Source organism: Nannospalax galili, unplaced genomic scaffold (genome assembly GCF_000622305.1).
Source record: "Nannospalax galili isolate Female #2095 unplaced genomic scaffold, S.galili_v1.0 scaffold341, whole genome shotgun sequence".
Lineage (NCBI taxonomy): Eukaryota > Metazoa > Chordata > Mammalia > Rodentia > Spalacidae > Nannospalax > Nannospalax galili.
This window is the reverse complement of record NW_008346082.1, coordinates 113,265-125,636: the sequence shown is the minus strand read 5'-3', so window position 1 is coordinate 125,636 and position 12,372 is coordinate 113,265. Positions and strand designations below refer to the sequence as shown.

Below are 12,372 nucleotides of genomic sequence, written 5' to 3'. Positions count from 1 at the left end.
TTAGAGTCCATGCAGGCCTGTTCACTTCTCTTTTCCTTTGGTCATGGTGATCAGCAGTGTTCTGGACTGTAACTGCTTTGTCATCCTGAGTCCCAAAGGGGTGAAGATGGTGATGCAGGGCAGAGCCCTAGCCAAGCTCTAATGGACCTGAAGCACGAGTAAGAAGCAAACCTTAATGGATTTAAGCCACTGAAAAACTTGAGATCATTACCACAAACAGAACCTAGCCTCTGCTGATTGACAGACATGGAGGACAACAGTTAAAGTGGGACATTTTCCTGGTGAGCAGAACGCCCCCCCCCCGCAGTAGAGCTGTGAGAGCAGCTCTTACCTCTGTATTCCTTAGGCTGTAGATGATGGGGTTCAGTGAGGGTGCCACAATCCCATAGAATAATGTGATAATCTTATCCACATTGAGGTCTTTGGCCTTGGCTTGAGGTACATGAAGGAGATGGTTCCATAGAACACCACCACCACTGTGAGGTGGGCAGAGCAGGTGGAGAAGGCTTTTTTGCGGCCTGCAGCAGAGGGTACCCCAAGGTTGGCAGCTAGGATGAAAATATAGGAGAGGCAAATGAGCAGGAATGGGGTCAGTGTCAGGACAGCTGTGGCCACCATTAATATCAGTGCATTGAGGGAGACATCCCCACAGGCCAGTTTCAGCACTGCCAAGATCTCACAGAAGAAATGGTTGATAGCATTATGGCCACAGAAGGGGAGGTGCCAGGCAAGAATGGACTGCAGTAGCGAGTTGGCAAAGCCTGTCCCCCAGCTCAGTACTGCTATCTGCATGCACATCTGCCCACTCATGATCTCTGGGTACCAAAGCGGCTGGCAGATAGCCACATACCGGTCATATGCCACCCCAGCCAGGAGCAGGCACTCTGTAGCACCCAGTGCCAGGGTCAAGTACATCTGTAGGGCACAGCTGGGGAAGGAGATGGTTCTTTGGAATCCCAGGAAGTTGTGTAGCCTGAGGGGTGTGAAGGAAGAGGTACCACAGATGTCTATGAGAGAGAGGTTGCTGAGAAAGAAGTGCATGGGGTTGTGCAGGCGGGGGTCCAGCATGATCAACCCCAGGAGGAGGGAGTTCCCCAGTAGAGTGGTGCAGGAGACATCCAGACAGTACAATACAAACAGGACCATCTCCAGGCTGTGGTGCTCACGGAGTCTCAGCAGGACATACCCTGTCTTAGCTGTGTGGTTTGCCCCATCCATCTCATTCTTTTTCTACCTGGACGACACAGATTTTGAAAAAAAGCTCTGGCTGACTGGGAAATGAGCAAGACGGGCATGCGACCTGTAGCAGGTCAGTCTCTCTCTGGAACTTGGTTTCACCATCTGTATAATGAGAGCTAGATTTTAGGTCTATAGGTGACACCCTCATCTCAGTCCTCACATCACAGGGGAGAAAGAGGTACATCCTGCCCCCACCCTGCCCCAAGCTACTTTTCTCTGAAAGAGGTGCCCAGAGGAGACAGTAGATTCATGTTTGACATCCTCCTTTGGAATCTAAAATGATTTTGAGGCAGGGGCTCCCTATATAGTTCAGGCTGGCCTCAAACTCTCTATCCTCCTTTCCCTTTGTTCTGGAGTGTGGTGATTACAGGAAGTGCCATCATGCCCAGCTTTCCTAGTATTCTTGACTGTTTAAAGGAAGCATCTTTTCTATGTTATCACTTCATATGACAGTTATGCCTGTAACATTTCAGATTCATTCATTCACTGGGTATTTATTGAGTATCTATTCTGTGCTAGGAATTGTTTCAAGTCCTGGGGCTCCAGAAGTCAGAAAGAGTGGAAAAAAATATTGCACACCTGTCACAGTTGCTGCCTTACCTCCTCAACTGAGGTGAGATGAGCTCTGTTTGATGGGTGATCTCACCTGGTATGGAATACTTTGGTTCCCCAGAATATGAAGGTCTGATTTCTGGTTCTAAGGAATTGTAGACCATTAATGGATTTTTAGAAGGAAATGCCAAAATACGCATACCTCAGTAGAGCTACTGGCCACAGGCTGTAACCCTGGTCATGAAAGCAAGTGGGGCTGTGCTAGGTGCTGGGAATATAACACAGACAGATGTGACTTATGCTCCCCTGGAGTTTAAACTGCCCACTCTCTTTCTCTCAGTGACCTGGAACACAACTCTTCCTTTCTCTGGGATTTAGACCCTTCAGAGTCTCTTTGAGTCCAGGACGTATAGACAAAGTCAAATCTGAACTCTGGGAAGACTAGCTAGAAGAGGTTTGTCTTTGTGCTCAGCTCAACTTCTGACAGCTGCTGGAAAGCAGGTGAAAGGCGCAAACCCAACTGACTCTCTTACTTGTCTCTCCCTGAAAGACCAATTGGGAATGGTGGAGGCATTGAGGCTTTTGTGAGCAGGCTTTGCCCTGCTCTCTCGGTGCATGCAAACTGTATCTCTTCATACACTCCAGCCTCGCTAGAGCATTTCCATCGTTTCCATCATTGGACAAAGTCCCCACATTCCAGTCTTGTCCCCCTTCCTGTAAGGTGTCCTCAGGCCTCACTGACCTTTTAAAAAATATTATCAATTCGAGGATTTCATATAATGTGTTCTGATCATATTCAGACCCTCTCCCATCTCCACCCCCACCTTACCATGCCCCCAACTTCGTGGCCTCTATTATTTGTCTTTTTGAAAAAGGCCTTTTGAGTCTGTATTTCCTAAATGCTCTAGGGTGTGAGTCCTTGGAGTCTGGTCAGCTTACCAGGTGTCACACCAGTAAGAAAAACTGACTCTTCCTCTCCCAGGAGCTATCAATAACCAACTGATCCACAGCTAGGGCTGGGACTTCCTGCCCACCTCCCCTATCCATGCTGGGCTCCTATCTTGGATTTGTGCGAGTCTTGTGCATGCTGTCATAAATGCTATACAAGTACCCTGTGGTGTCCTGGACTGGGCTTTCTCATCTACTCATCAAGACTTAGCTTGGATACCTTGGCCATACAGCCACCTTGGGTGACTCTGCAGGGCTGGCCACCCTGACAACAGGATGCTTGCCTGGCTGTTAGTAGATGAACTGCATCCTGCCTTGCATTATAGTTCTCTCTCCCCTCTCTCCTCTGACTATTGAATAGCGAGTTATTGAAGTGAGGGATGTGTCTAATTTGTCGATGTTACCCTTCAGTGTCCTGACCCAGAACTGTCAGTGATTGACATTCCCATTGAACTACACACTGAAACCCGACACTGTTCTGCTCCATATCCTGATCCCTGATCTCACCATCTCTGTCTCCCTCCACCAGAAAGATGCAATCATTGGGGTTGTTAGAAGAGGCTGTGGGGGAGGAGCAGTGTCCTTGGGAGTAGCTGTTCTTTCTGGAGGGTTACATCAGGAACAAGGTGGGCTTTACAGCTTAAGGGTCTGATCATGACACATTCAGGCAATTAGGCCTAACCCTGTCTGAAGGGAGAAAACACATGGTGCCAGGCTACAGCAGGTTTGACTCTGCAACTTGGGTGCAGGATGTTACACTGATGATGGGCTGGATTATGCTGCAGTAATACAGAAACTTAAAATTTTAGTGGCTTAACATTACAAAGATTTCTTACTATGCATGGGCTATAGATTTTAAAGGGCTCCCCTTAGAGACACTGACTGATGGGGACCTCTCCTATTTGGGACATCACCTGTTATGACTGGGGAAGGACACAATGGAGTATCTTAGCACTTCAGCAGTTAAATGCTCAGACCAAGAAGTAACAGGTTTCACATCTACCTACAAACCACTGGGTCTGTGTAGTTCCTCAGAAGGAGTACGCCAGAAATGTTACTGAGCAGCCCTGCTTCATTTGGGCATGGTAGAGTATCACAGCACACTCAAAATCAGTTCTAAATCCAGGCATGGTAGTGCATGCCTATAATCCCAGCACCACTCACAGGCTGATTCAAGAGGACCGCAGGTTTGAAGCCAGCTTGGGCTACGCGGATCTGGGATTCTTGTAACTCCAGTTCCTTCCTGTGTGACAGGAGCTGAAGGTGGGCTTTGGAGTCAGGCTGACCAGAGTCCACATCCAGCCCAGCTGCTTGCTAACAGGTTCCCCCAACACTGCCTCTTGTTTGTTTGTTTGAGATAGGGTCATGGGCTGGTCTGGAACTCATGGTGATCATCCTGCCTCAGCCTCCCAAGTCCTGGGATTGCAAGTGTGTATCGCCAAGTTCTACTTGCTAACATTTTTTTGATTCTCAGTCTCCTTACCTATAATAGGAGATGGCAGTGTTTCCTCTAGAGTTATTTTTAAGAATGCAGTGAGGTAAAGTAAAGCTGTTAGCGTCCAGCCCAGAAATGGTAAATATTCAGCAATTAGTATCCAGTCCAGCTAGGGTAAATATTCAGTGATTAGTATCCAGCCCAGCACATGGTAAATATTCAGCGACTGTGGCCATTATTATTAATTGTCAGTTAATAAAATTTTAACTTTTTTTTGGTCTTTTTGAGACAGGGTCTCCCTGTAGCTCCAGCTGGCCTGGAACTCGCTATGTAGACCAGGCTGGCCTTGAACTCAGAGAGATCTGCCTGCCTCTGCAGGCGTGTGTGCTGGGAGTAAAGGCATGTGCCACTGTGCCTGGCTAATATTTTAGCTTTTAAATGTTTTCAAAGTTTCATGAGAATACATGCCAGGTGAATGATCCTTACCATCTGCTTACTGGCCCTGTGGCATAATAATATGTAGGGATCTAGAGCCAGGCTAGCTGACTTGAGGCTTGAGGGAGCTAGTAGGGAAGTCCTGAGTTCACTACCAGCAGGTGCACTCTGCTAGGGTCGGCCAGACTGAGGGGCCCCATGGACTAGAGGTCTGGTCCCCTGCCACACAACCCACTTGCTCCCTTTTCAGGGATCACACAAGTCCCTGCCCAATTTAAAGTTCAAACTCTACAGCCTCACATAGTTGCAGGTTTGGCGGCCTAGGGACCTGGGCTCCAGGGACTCCAGGTTCTTCTGCCCTAGGAGGTCCCTGGTGATGTGGGGTGGGCACACGAGAGGTGCTGGACAGAGAAGGTGAAGGCTGGGCCTTTTTGCAGCCCTGCCACTTGCATGCCACAGGGTCAGGACTCTCCTTTACTAGGCCTGGGCTTCTGGGCTTGGAGATGGGTTGTCTCCTTCCATATTTGCTGGGAGGGCTTGGATCCATCTACCCAACTTTAAAAGAAAGCTAATTACTGGGGGGTGGAGTGAGACCCCAGGTGCATGTTGAGGGGCATTTTAAAGTCAAGGCTCAACTTGGGCACATGAGTTTTTACAGGCTTTTCCCTTTGCCCTTCCTTTCCTGTCCCTTTACGATAATGAGTAACAAGTTGAAATAATAAAATACAGCCCTAAATAAGACAGTAGAAATTATAAATTGCCATACTATACTATGATATATCTTCTGGAATTTTATCAAGAACACAGCTCAAAGTAGAAAGAAGATTTTTAACTCTTATTTTCTCTGTTTGCTGCCTGGAGGGCACCTGAACTCAATGGGCTGAGACCAGCCTGGCACCTTCTCTCCGTCTCCACTTGCTGCACTTGTTCTCCCTGCCACAGTGGCCACCCAAACAATCCCCAAACCCCAGCATTAGTCCACCCTCCTCATCACCCACTTTTGCAATCCCAGTGAGTATAAGGAAACAATATATTATCCCTGCATATCTCCTTCCAAGTATCATTTTCTGCACACATCAGTATTCCCCCCAGCATTCCACCCTCTCTCCTTCTCTGCTCAGTGGCTTTGGCTGCAGTACCACCTTCCTCAGTTCTGCCCCAAGATGGAGTCCTTCTTGTCTGTCCTCCACTCTGGAGCAAGGGCATCTCCCATCATTAAAATGAACATTATTTTTTAGGCACAAGGTCATGTTCATTTTATAGATATTGAACAACATTGAAAAGACTAATAAAACTCCATCACCCAGACAGGAAGCACCTGTTATTATTTTCCTACAGATATTAGTTTAGCCATGAGAACAATACTTAAAAAATAAAATTAGAGAAGTACTGGGTGTAAGATTTTGTGTTCTGGTTTTTTTTCTTCTGCTAATTACATGGTGATCATTTCTCATCATCAAAGTCTTCAAAAATATGGTTGCCAGTTGTCTGTATCACATTCTATCATTAGACTCCACTAGGATTTAATTTTTAACATTCTTTTACAATGACATTAAGATTCATATATTCTTGTTACTATAGATTACTATAGACAGTGCTGTAATTAATATTCTCATATATAAATCTTTGTGCCCTTAATTTTTTTTTTTTTTTTGAGCCCAGGCTGGTCTTGAACTCCCTTATGTAGCTGAGGTTGGTCTTGAACTCCTGATACTTCTACCTCTACCTCTCAGGTGCTAGGAGGCATGTACCATCATGCCCTGTTTGTGCTTTTAGTTTCTTTTCCTTAAGCTAGATCCCTGGAGATGGCAATAGGGCCAAAAGTTCTGGAAGTTTTTAAGGTCCCTGGTTCTTGTTTCTCTTACTGTATAGAAGTTCATATTCATTTATTAACATCTCCTGATCATTATTTAGCTTAGGCATGATAGCAGGAAAAGCACACCAAGCATGTGGAGGAAGATGGTATCCATTCAGTGACTCCAAAAGGAAACCAGACTGTAACCCCTGGTGTCCCAAGGTAACGTCCACACCCCTGTTGGGTACCCAAGGCCTCTGCCAGCCTCCCTTAAGCATGGTCAGAGAACATCCAAGAACAGCAATGGCTTCCCCTTGGGCCTCTATTCCTGTCAGCTGCAGTGGGGAGATACAACCTAGCACTGCAGCCAGTGGCCTGAGGAATTCCCTTGCTTAGAGGCCTCCACTCAGGTGAAACCAGATTCTTGATTACACCACAGGAGAGAACTTCCAGGGCTGGAGAGAACTTCCAGGGCTGGAGAGATGGCTCAGTAGTTAAGAACATTGCTGCTTTTATCGAGGACCTGGGTTCAGTTCCCAGCACCCACATGGTAGCTCACAGCTGTCTGTAACTCCAGTTCTAGGGGATCTGACACCCTCTTCTGTCTTCCATGGATACTGCATGCACATGGCACACACACACACACACACACACACACACACACACACATATATATGCAGACAAACATGTACATAAAAATGCTTTTTTTAAGTAAAGAATTTTAGGAAGAGTCAGACACATAGAAAAAGGACAGTGCACACCCAAATGTGGGTACTGGGTTCTTGAGAGAGAAAGAATTGTGCTTAGGTGTCTTTACACATAATTTATAAGACTTAAAGATCAAGCAAAATTTAAAAGTGAAGTAAAAATGTATGAGCTGGTTTACTAGTTCTCATCTTGAAGAATTTCCTTCTGTAAATGAAATTGTAAAGTGGTTTTATGGGGTATATTATTTTGATTTAGAGATGAGTCTAGAATGCTAACACAGTTAAACCCAAGTTCAGAAACATCCTGGTCCTGAGTAGACAGAGCTCAGTGGCTGTTTTTGAACATCTTGTCTGAGGTGTCTTTAGGCAATCTGGGCTTTACCAGTTGAGTTAAAGTTTCCTAACTCTTAGCTGGCAGGAAATGCAAACTAGATCTGGGGGAGGGGCTGCTTTCCCTTGTCATTTCCCCTTAGTTTTCCAGGTCTTTCTATCCTGTCTCACTGAGAAGCATAGAGGAAGAAGGTGGGCTGGGAGGGGAACTGAGGGCTCCTGTGGGCAGTGGAGGTCCGCAGGCAGCAGGCAGATGGCTGGACTGCTGCTTGGAGACCAAGCCCAGGTCACTATGGACGGGAAGTGCTCTCTGTAGTCGCCATGGCATGCTCATGAGATCTCAAAAAGGGAAATGGTGAGGAGGCTGAGCAGCCAGCAGAGAGCTATGGCAAGGTCCCAGGGGCAGGGCAGGGAGAGGCAAAGCCAGATGAAGCCAAGATACTTGGCAGGGGCACTGGAAGCTACAGTTGCTGTAGCCTCTAGTGGGGAAGATGGAGGGGCGCGTCAGACTCAGGGCTGCTCTGAGTGGCTGGTGTCCCATGGCCATGCCGGTCTGGGATCTTGGACTCTGGGCACCTTCTGCCCCCACTGTTATCTCCCAGAGGAGTAGGCCTTGCCTGCCATCTGTGGACTTCATCCCAACTCTGCCAGATTTTGGATGGAGCCCATTTTGTCCCCCTAAATTCTCATGTGTGTACTTCATAAACGTGTGCAGAGCCTGAACTTGGGCCGAGCTGGATGTTGGGACAGTGTGGGATCTGGTGTTCCCTGTTCTTGGTGTAGCACTGGAGACACAGGAGGGACACAGAGAGAAGAACAAAGTGGGAGTGAACCTGAAGGCCAGGAAGTCCATCTGCAAGGCTGAAAGGAAGACCAGATGGAAAAGGAAGGGTGAGACTAAAGACTGTTTATTTGTCTATATGCAGCACAGGCTGATACCAAACCATCCTCCTGCCGCAGTCTCACAAGCCACCATGCCCAGAAGCTGCTATGGAGGCCCAGGGATGGATGCTGAGCCTGGGTCAGAGCAGGGCAGGAGCAGAGGATTACATGTGAGAGATTCTGTGTCAGGATTACTGGGACTTGGTACTGTGTTTCTGGAGTGCAGGTTCCTATAACTCTATTCCCTGCCCCACAGTGGCATTGGCATATGATGGCCTCACATGTTAGCTAAGACCTGTGCCCCAAACTTTCCTGGCAGCCTCCACCTCCTTGTTCCTCAGGCTATAGATGATGGGATTCAACATAGGTGTGACCACAGCATAAAGGACCGAGAAGACCTGGTCAGAGATGCGGGCCTCCTTGCTCTTTGGTTTCATGTACATGAAGATGATGGTGCTATAGAAAAGCAGTACCACAGCCAGGTGTGCTGAGCAGGTAGAGAAGGCTTTTCAGCGCCCATTGGCTGAGGACACCCTCAAGATGGTGGCCAGGATTAATGTGTAGGACAGGCAGATGAAGGTCAGGGGTACAGGCGGTAGGAGGATGGCACCCACCAGCAGGAAGGCCTCACTGACTGGTGTGTCACCACAAGCCAACTTCAGCACAGCCAGGATCTCACAGGTGAAATGTCTGACCACATGGTGACCGCAGAAGGGGAGCCTTATAGCGATGATTGTCTCTGTCACTGACTTGAGGAGGCACAGCACCCATGCGGCTCCCGCCAGCAGCAGACAGAGCCTGTGGCTCATGAGCACAGGGCACCTGAGTGGCTGGCAAATGGCCAGGTAGCGGTCATAGGCCATGATGGCTAGCAGCAGGCACTCTGTGGAGCCTGTGGACAGGCTCAGACACATCTGGATGGCACATCCAATAAAGGAGATGGTCTTCTGGGATGACAGGAGGTGGACCAGCATTAGAGGCACGAAGGTGGATGTGTAGCAGATGTCTAGAATGGAGAGGTTGCCCAGAAAGAAGTACATGGGTGTGTGCAGGCGGGCATCCAGCATGCTCACCGCCACGATGGCTGCATTCCCCAGCAGGGTCACCAGGTACATAGCTGAGCACAGAGGGAACAGCAGGTGCTGCAGGACTGGGTAGCCAGAAAATCCCTCAGGAGGAACTCAGAGATGTCTGTCCTGTTGCCGGGCTCCACACTGTGACTGACATTCAGCTAGGGAAGAAGGAGAAAGGGCACAGGGTGGTGGGGCTACAAGGGTCTTAGGGTCTTTTCCAGCTGGGACATATTCTCTGTGACTTTGGGACAATCTCCTTACCCTCTGTAGGTCTCTGTTTATTCATGTGAAAAATGAGGATTGAGTTAGAGTGGTGTTTCCCTAAGAGAGTGGTAATGGAAGTATAGACAGGCAATCTGCACGATCACTAGGAGCCTGTGCTGAGCAAGCAAAAGTAAAGATCTTGGCTGCAGGACTTGTCAGAGCCTTTAAAATGCTAATGTGGGGCCAGGTGCAAGGTCTTAAATCCCAGGCTAGCCTGGTTTACATAGCGAGTTCCAGGCCAGCTGGAGCTACAAGGAGACCCTATCTAAAAATTAACAAAAAATAAATAAATAAGTGATTTGTGACTCTCCAAAAGATCATATGCTCCCCCAAATACCTGACCCTAGATTCCCTTTCACAGAACACCCCTTAACCCACTGCAGAAGGGGGAACTATGAACATAGTTTAGGAATGTATGAGCTGGAAACCAATGAGCTGGATCAGACATCCCCAGACTTCAGTAGAGATCCTCTGAAGATGCACCAGAATCAGAAGGGGGTCAAGACATGGCTTGTTCCCCTCCTGGACTTTCCCAGTGGGTCTTGGTGATTCTGCTGTTACTGGCCTGGGCACCACACTTGAAGAGCCCTTGGGATAGAGTGCCTCTGAGGGTCCTCCTGGCTTTGAGGCAGCCTCTGAGCCATTGTTTACGCTGTTCCCACTGTCTGGAATGACTTTCTTTATCCCTTGGTTGCAGCAGTCTGGTTTGTCTCTTTAGGCCAGCTCTCATCTCCATGCACACAGCATATTCCATGCTTTGGGTCACAGAGGCTGCTTCTGGCTTCTAAGCCGGTAAGCGGTCACCTCCCTCTCTCTCCCACACAGCTGCTCTGTCAGCAGCTTTGTGTGACTCGAAGCTTTAGAATCTGTTTCCACTGTGAGCTTTTTAAACTAAAAGTTGGGAACCTTGAGACCTAGCCCCCAGTCTTATTTCTCCAGGCCAGAGCCAGGGTTGCATTGACTTCATAAACTCCAAAGTTATCACATGACACATGCCCTGACAGGTTGACTTATGGGATCTCTTGTGGTACATGGGAAAACTGAGGTCCCACAGTGGCTCTTTAGGAGGTACACACACACACACACACACACACACACACACACACACACCAGGACTGGGCAGACTCGACCTATGGCCAGGGTGCTTTACTGGGCTAGGCAGGATGGCTTAATTTCTAGAGAAAGTTCACACAAACTGCTGAGGAACTATCAGGGAAGGAACGGTTCTGAGGATGGAGGTACAAAGGAGCCCTGGAGCAGGGACAAGGTCACAAAACCAGCTGTGTGTCCTGTCTGCTTCCCAGCCTGTGTGCCAAAGATGACTCTTTCTGGCTCTGCCTTCTCTCCTACAGCCAGAGAAGAGAGGTGGGGACCAGTTCACTTTGTCTCTAGAGTCCACAGTCTCCTTTCTGCCTTCCCTTCTCCCCAGCCCCAGGGGCCGTCCTTTACCTTTCAGGCCGGACTGAGCCCTCTTCCCTTGGTCTTCCACAACCTTGTGTTGTACCTCCAGGGTGATGCCCACCTCTCTCACTTCTTGCCTGTTGCCCATTCCTGCCAGCTCACAGGATGTCATCTCCTTTCTCCTCCTCTCTTGGGTTCTGAAGGCCAAGGCATGGGCTTAGTTAACTTCTTCCTGTCTCCTTGTGCCTCCCTAGGATTAAACAGACTAGGTAACTAGTCAGTTATGGGGTGTTCCTAGCCTAGATGACATCCTTGTAGAACTGAGACAGTGCTTACACATCAACCGAACCCTTGTTATATAAGAGGAAACCGAGTCCCAGAGAGGGGCAAGAGCTTGCCCAGTGTAGCACAGTGAATTAGAGTGGAATGCTAAGGCCACAGTGACTCCTCAGGGCCCTTGACTCTGTTCCATCTCCACATTCCCATTCCATACCTACCTTTAGCCTCTTCCAGATCTCTGTCCTTGGCTCTCGGGAAGATGTTTCAGAGGGTGAGACCAGAGCATCCTTTGGCAGGATCTAGGGGGACACAGATCCAAGAAGCAAGCTTGGGTCTCCTGTGCCCAGAGAATCTGGTAGGCAGGACAGGGCTTCCCTCCAGTCCAGCCTTCCAAATCGTGGCCGCATGGCTGGGTGTTTGTGGGATTCATGAAGTGTTGCAGCTTCGTAGAATCAAGTGGAGCTTTTAGAGTTTGGCAGAATTCTTCCAAGGGCTGAAAATTCAGGAGGATTCTCTGAAGTAGGTAGAATTAGGAAATTCAGGTGGGCTCAAAGCTGAACAGATCAGCAATGATTTACTCTGGGCAGGAAGACTCCCCATCCTGGGCAGTGCCCAGTGCCACCCTGGCCAACAACCTCCAAGGAAGCAGGTGGGCCAAATGGAGATGGCAATATTCAAAGTATTCCATGTACCAAGGGATTGCACAGTCCCCACGGCAACTTAGATTGAGGAGTGGAAATGTGCCCAGTTTAGAACTGCGGAGTGCTTCAGGGAGGACGTCCCAAAGACCCAATTACACAGTCTAGTTAGAGACCTTAATTGGTGAGGAAAGGTGGAGGAAAGTGGCTCAGGGCCAAGGATTTGTACTTGCAGGTTAGTCCTCAGTCAGAATTGGCCCAGGAAAACTTATGGAGTAAAAAGAGGAATGCAAAAGTAATGTTAATAGCTTTAAAATAAATCAGAGATTGGAGAGATGGCTCAGCAATTAAGAACACTGGCTGCTTTTGCAGAGGGTCTGGGTTCAGTTCCCAG

At 48.4% G+C, this 12,372-nt stretch overlaps 1 protein-coding gene and 1 pseudogene across 1 annotated transcript; both read right to left on the bottom strand.

Moving 5' to 3' along the window:
* On the bottom strand, window positions 1-1,655 carry LOC103741532 (annotated as a pseudogene).
* Window positions 1,656-8,607: 6,952 nt separating this feature from the next.
* LOC103741601 (olfactory receptor 13J1) lies at window positions 8,608-11,209 on the bottom strand. The gene is given in 4 exon segments (XM_029567962.1): window positions 8,608-9,494; window positions 9,497-9,554; window positions 10,903-11,006; window positions 11,110-11,209. Coding segments are annotated over 4 exon segments (1,149 nt in total).
* Between the last annotated feature and the right edge of the window lie 1,163 nt (window positions 11,210-12,372).